This window comes from Epinephelus moara, chromosome 1 (genome assembly GCF_006386435.1).
Source record: "Epinephelus moara isolate mb chromosome 1, YSFRI_EMoa_1.0, whole genome shotgun sequence".
NCBI classification, from domain to species: Eukaryota; Metazoa; Chordata; class Actinopteri; order Perciformes; family Serranidae; genus Epinephelus; species Epinephelus moara.
Window position 1 is genome coordinate 28,465,843 of NC_065506.1, and position 6,842 is coordinate 28,472,684.

Genomic DNA, 6,842 nt, shown 5'->3' on the forward strand with positions numbered 1-6,842 from the left:
TTTTAAATATAAGAAATACTTTATGAATACACAAAAAAAACTCATATCACCAGTATTGCAAAAAAAGGACAAACTTTAACCTTAAACATAAAAGCAGTACTGTGTTAGTACTGATAAGCACCATTTAGCAGAAATCAGTGTTGCATAGTCAGTTTCTAGAAATCCACCAGGGTTGCATTTGTCTTCTGAGAGACACATTTTCCACAAAGCGCTATCCCTGGAGGAGGCGGCAGAGTCAGTCCAGATGATGTAAATCTTGGCCCACATCCAGCTCCAACACACAGCGTCCAGAACCTTCTTGGAAAGCCCTATTTCGCCCCACACATCCAAATTAGTGGCGTCATTTGTCTGACCTGAAGCTGTCCTGAGTAGGCAGGGCTATGAACCACCATAGCTGTACTTCCTATCAATCATTGACGTAGACGTAACCCATCCCACCGCACCAAGGTTCACAGACATTTCATTTTCTGGGCTCCGCGCAACTCTGAACTACTGAGAACTAAATCAATAGCACCCGAGTGTTCCCAGAATGTCCTTTCAGCACCAAGTCTTTGACACCTCCCCTGCTGCATAAAAGTATTGTGCAAACATGCATATTGCTCAGTAAAAGTAAACGATAGTAACTGAATAAACTGGAACACGTGTCCATATGCAGAGAGCTTCTTTTGTCACTTAAAGTCCTTTGGAAAAACTATGACGCTACAATCAAGAGTGATGCACTCTTATGCATCTGTATCATGTGATTGCATTGCTGTGCAAAATAGTAAAATTCTGGCTTGAACACTTGAACAAGCTGTAATAAATTCCTGCTTGCCTACTTGTGATAAGGAGTGTCTCCAAAGCAGGGACTTCTCTGCTGCCTGCGGACGGCACAGATGGAGTACGGTTTGGGCTGTAAGGTCATGCCCAGTTTGGGAGTGACGGTGGGAACGGCTCCTGGGGGGAACTGAAGATGAAACCTCTGTAGCAAAGTGGTGAAAAAGAGGAACATCTCCATCCTGGCCAGCTGCTCGCCCAGGCAGCAACGCCTCCCTGAAAAGAAAAAAAGAAAAAATATTTAATTTAGACTCTCTCGTACACACACAGGGACAACATCTGGCTGATTCATTCAAGTCCTCAGAAACACAAAAAGGCTACAGATGAGGAAAAACGGGTTTAACTGAGGATTGTGGGAGCTCTTCTGTATGCTCTGTGGAAATGTCCTGTGATTGATAGTTTATGACAACAGGAACTTAACCAAAATGAAAATCATATGCTACAGCTGAAGCACACACATTTATCATCTAATTTGTACACACATTTGTTTTGAATTTAAGGATATTATGGATGCTACCACCAGTAAACTGAGATCAAAATGGATTATATGGAAAATTAAAATGTTACTTCTCCTTAAAATCCAAAGATTGCTTTGTTTTCTATGTAAATATGATGTATGTATGCAGATAATCTAAAGGGGTTAGTTGTTGGTACTAGGTGTTGGTTGAGTTTTCTGTTTGTGTTGATGGTTTGGCAGCATCTGACTATGTAATTACGTGCCAGTTTCATTAATCTAAGAACCCAAAGCAATCAAGTCAATTCTGTAGATTTTTAAGTTTGATATATGTCTCACAGCCACAATTATTTTCATTAAGTATGTTAAACGTAAAGAGACTAACCCAGGGAGAATGGCAGGAAGGCCTCACGCCTCACAAAGTTGCCATTGCTGTCCAGAAACCTCTGTGGTGAGAACACCCCCGGGTCGATCCAGTACTTCTCATCGAAGTGCACAGAGTAGAGGTTCGTGATCACCATGGTGCCTTTGGGAATCGTGTAACCCTTGACTTTTGCGTCCTGGGAGGTGGCACGGAAAATACCAAGTGGGACAATGTTGCAGAAGCGAAGGACTTCGTGCAGGACAGCCTCCACGTATGGCATCTTCTGTTTGTCCTCCAGAGTGGGAGCCCTCCCGTTGTACAGCACGCTGTCGATCTCCCTGTGCACCCTCTCTTTGCAGGGAAAAAAACAGACACCATCATGCATTTATTCATGCAGAACACTATATAATCATTAAATTTAGAGCATCAAATCTCACATAAGAAGTAAAATGTTCTCATACTGTGATGATGCTTTGACTATAACTGACCTTGTATGTTTGGGTAGAGAGCCATGTACAGCATGGCCCAGCGCAGTGTGTTAGTTGTGGTCTCTGTGCCGGCAATGATGAGCTCTCCCACTGAGTAGATGAGGTTCTCGTAGGAAAAAGAGGAGCTGGGGGAGCCCGCGTTCTGCTCCAACTCATCCAAATAGGCATCCACATAGTGGCGAGGTGCCTGTGGCACCCTGCCCTGTGAGAAACCCTTTATCACCTGCAGTAAGAAGTCGTACACCTCAGCAGCATTGTGGAACAGCTTCTGGTGTTTCCCAAAGGGCACATACTCAATCCAGGGGAAGGCGTTGTAGAGGAGGGCCCAACCGCTCACTGCTAACTCCACGTTCTCACTGAATATTTCGATCATGTGCTGGAAGTTGCGGTCGTCGTAAGTGAAACGCTGTCCGAAGATGATGAGGTTGGTGATGTTGGACACAGCGTTGGTCACCAGGTGTTTGGGGTTGAAGGGCTTTCCCTTGTGCTCATCTATGGCATCCACAAAGAACATGCACTCCTCTGAGATCTTCCTCTCAAACAGCCTCTGTCCACTGCCAAAGTAACGGAAAGAGTTGCAAGCCAGTTTCCGGTGTTCAATCCAGCCTTTGCCATATTTACAATTGAGGAGTCCTTTGGAAAACACAAGAGTTTTATCATTTATCAAGTCAAGTTCAGTTATTCAGCAACTGTTGCATGCTTTACAATCTTGTAATTAATCATCTTACCACCCATTTTGGTCATTTTCTTGAATAAAGGCAGCGATGGACGATCAGCAAACACCTCGCTCTGATGGTAAAGGCACTCCCTGACACAGTCATATCCGTTTAAGACCACCGTCAAGATGCCTCCCAGATCGAGACTGAAGATCTGCATGGTACAAATTACAACATGAGCACTGAACTTTTTTTGCACACACATTCATGCACATGAATGCCTGTCAAGGAATGTGAGCTTTATACCACAATTGAAGGCATGCTGAAACATTTTGCTTCTCTTAATAGGCAATAGTCTCCAAAATGTGCTTTCATGCAGAAAACTGAGGATGAGTTGAACTTGATTGCTTGAGTGAATGACCCTCTTTTAAGGTTATCTCTCATTTTACAGGCACATCAAGCTCTGCACAACTTTAAAAAGCAAAATGTGCCACCAAAAGCAAGTCTGTATTTTTTTGGCAGGAGGCTTTAATTTTGGGGAGCCCAGATGCTGCAGACAGCCAAATGTTAGGGCGAGCCTCTTTTGTTCCTTTCATAACTCGTTCCCAGTGTGTGTGTGTGTGTGTGTGTGTGTGTGTGTGTGCGCGCGCGCGCGCGTGTGTGCGTGCATGTGCATGTGTGTGTCATGTAAGTGTGAAACCTCTTACATAAGGTCATGCACTGCACAGTTTGCTGTGCACTCAATTAAAAAGCTGCAGTTTATAAAATAAAAAAAAAAGCGCTGCAGGCTGAGCCCGAGTCATTTACCTGTCCATGAACTTCGCTCTGCTTCTTGAGGAAGACGTGCGGCTCGGTGGCCAGAGACATGATGTTTCCTATCACAGGGATGGGAGAAGGACCAGGAGGAAAGCCCGGGGGTCGTCTCTGCTTGACGAGCTGGCGAACCAGCAGGAAGGCGAGGAGGGCGACAGCCAAGCAGCCCACACCGAGCAGAGCCTGCGCGCAGGACACCGGCACCAGAGAAGGCGATTTAATTGAAACCATCTTTCCCACACAAAAAAAGTCTCTCTCTCACTGCTAACCCACTTCTGCTGACTTCGGCTTCTCCTCAGAGGAACTGAAGCACATATGTATCATCTTGCACATTTTCTATCCCCCGCCTCTAAGGCTAAGATTGGCCAGAAAAAAAGAGAGTCAACTGTGTGTGAACTTTGTTCTGCTCTTGATCAATAACCCGGATCATTTTTTTGGTGCTTATTGGGTGGAGATTTTTGCTGCTTTTAATGAAGCTACAGAGGGGGCAGCACACCAAACTCACAAAGTCTCTCTGCACTTCATCAAAACCCATTATTAAAGCTGTAAAAACGCTGAGACATGAAAGTTGTTGGCTGAAACAAACGTGCAGAGCAGCTCTTACATGCATAAATAACACTTGCACGAGCAGTAGCCTAATTGACATCAGAAAATTATATAGGCCTAAGTATGATTTCAATATATCATATTACAGAAGGGGAAGGTGGGGGTGTATTAAACAGATGGGCACAGAGCAACCCATTGTTTCAAGGAAGACAGACAAAACATGCTCACACAGTCTGGAAGCAGCTTTCTCAGTAGGGAGGTGAGAGGAACATGCTGCTGCTGCAGCTCAACAGTAGGTTTGGAGAATTTTGAAATGAGTGAAATGTGATTTTAGGACCCTAAAAATAATCTTTGCCCCCCCAAAGACTTGGAATTACAGGACAGTTAAAATTAAAGTAGATAGGGTAATGTTTAAGATCTCCAGTGTGGGGTTCAGCTGTTTAAGCAAAGCAAAAGCACTCACATGCAATGATAAAAAAGATGCTTAGTCAAAATAAATATAATTCTCATGATGAAAGCAATCAAGGTTTGTTGGTATTTTTTTACTGGATTGATATATAAAAAAAATGGAAAAGAAACAAAGTATTGGAAGGTTTAAGAGGGTCAGTGAGATGGCTAATTAACTTAGTTAAATCTTCATTTTTTTTTACACTAAGTAGCAATGACTAAAGTGTCAAATGTAATTGTAATTTGTGCTGAATGTGTTGAATCTCAATCGTGGTCGAAGTGACTACTGCAGCTGCAGGTCAGGTTATCTTTTAGATAAACTGTCTAAGCTAATTTTCAGAACTGGTGAGCTAAAGATAAACCAGATAAGCACACAAACCAAAGGTGGTGGGAGCCAGTCTGCGGGGAGGCAGACTGACTGCTGATAAGGTCACAGGCAGTCAGAGCAAGTGTCGCACGGGGTCACTGCCCAGGTGAGCAGAGCCTCCCTGATAACCTGACTCCACCCACCGTGGTTCTGCAGAAGAGGCTAGAGGAACCTGTCAGCAGAATTGTCACAATGTAGGAGATCACTTCAGACTAATACAGCGATCTGCAACATGTGACTTAAAACACGTGTGGGCCAGGGGCATAAAGCGGCATAAAGTTAGAGGGACAATAGCTGAAAAATGGCCCCTTCCCTATTTCCTACCCTCCTACTTCTGTCCCACACCTATCCTCAACTTGACCTTTATTTTAATCTCAATTACACACCTGTAAAGTTTTGTGACTGCATCTTGCAGGGTTGTGACGCTTTTGTGTTGACAAAACCTGCACATTCATGTATTTTTCGTAACCACTTATCCTATTGGGGGTTGCGGGGGGCTGGAGCCTATCCCAGCTGTCATTGGACGAGAGGCGGGATACACCCTGGAAAGGTCGGCAGACTATCACAGGGCTGACACATAGAGACAGACAACCATTCACGCTCTCGTTCACACCTATCAATTAACCTTGTCTTTGGACTGTGGGAGGAAGCTGGAGTACCCAGAGAAAACCCACACTGACACAGGGAGAACATGCAAACTCTGCACAGGGTTAGAGCCAGGAACCCTCTTGCTGTGAGGCGACAATGCTAACCACTGCATCAGCGTGCCGCCCACTGATAGACAGACTGACATATTAACACCTGGCAAAAAAACAGCTTCTGTTGTAGATTCCGCTACAGTTGGTGTCACCAGGAACACATTTTGCCATGATGGCACACACAGACCCACGAGGTGAAAACAATACTATACAACGTTGCAACGTTTTTTCAGCTGGTAATTATTGTATTCCTGAATTAATTGACAGTTTATAAGTGATCCAACAAACACTGGGAGAAAAAAACGTATCTTGAATAGGGCTGTGTATTGGCTAGAATTTTGGCAATACAATACGTATCATGATAAAGGGGTTACGATTCAATATATCGTGATATATTATGATACTGTAAGCAAGGTGATAAATTGTGATTTTCAAAAAAATGTAATTCTAGGAAAACTTTCATAGTATAAAGAACACTCAAGCATAAGCATAAAGTGAGTAAAACTTTTTCAGACAATCAGAACAGTGGAATCAGCATTTCTATTTATCACAGTACCTGTAACATCCAACATCATAGCACTACATTTTGTGCAGTCTAAGCAAATGAATTAACCTCTGCCTATATCATTAACAAAATATAAGTGCTTGAAGGATCCTTGAAGGGTTTAAACATAACACAAAATGAACCACTGCCACAAACAGCTTTTCTTTTTCAATATATGCAGATGATTTAAGACAAGGAAGTACTGACAATTTAACAGAAGCAGAATGAAAATGTGATTATAAGTTAGTGAGCACAACAATTTCATAGTCTATTTTTGTTTTCTGTATCATTCTCACTGCACGTTCGCCCACTTTCTTGTCTTGTTTATACATTTTTTTCCTATTATTCCTTGACATCAGTTTCACCCCTTCTTAAAGAAACTGGCCTGTTGCCAGTCCTGCCCAATTTAATTCATACTGACAAAAATTGTCTGATGTCAATTACTGCATGTGCATGTGCTCATGGATCAGAGTGCTGGTTTCCACTGTGAGCCAAACAATATTTTAGAAGAACATTGTAACTGTAATGCCTTGGCATTTTTACAAGTTTAATAGAGGGTTTGATGAACTGCAGTGTGAGTGTGTGACTTTTATGGTGCACTGCCCCCTAATTTCTGTTATTAGTTGACATCTCATTCAACTCCTTATAT

The 6,842-nt window shown here is 43.0% G+C and overlaps 1 protein-coding gene across 1 annotated transcript; it reads right to left on the reverse strand.

Moving 5' to 3' along the window:
- On the reverse strand, window positions 1-3,895 carry LOC126391043 (vitamin D 25-hydroxylase). Its single transcript, XM_050045629.1, has 5 exons — window positions 3,586-3,895; window positions 2,851-2,992; window positions 2,123-2,755; window positions 1,656-1,985; window positions 1-1,032 (listed from the first exon to the last, which is right to left on the reverse strand). Exons 1-5 carry the CDS (start codon window positions 3,820-3,822, stop codon window positions 815-817), a joined length of 1,560 nt encoding a protein of 519 aa, XP_049901586.1. The 5' UTR covers window positions 3,823-3,895; the 3' UTR covers window positions 1-814.
- Window positions 3,896-6,842: the final 2,947 nt, after the last annotated feature.

Coding starts and splice junctions, on each gene's coding strand:
- LOC126391043 (XM_050045629.1), bottom strand. CDS start 3,822: ATGGTTTCAATTAAATCGCCTTCTCTGGTGCCGGTGTCCTGCGCGCAG. Junction 2,993..3,585: donor AGAGCGAAGTTCATGGACAG/GTAAATGACTCG, acceptor TGTACCATGCAG/ATCTTCAGTCTCGATCTGGG. Junction 1,986..2,122: donor TCTCTACCCAAACATACAAG/GTCAGTTATAGT, acceptor TTCCCTGCAAAG/AGAGGGTGCACAGGGAGATC.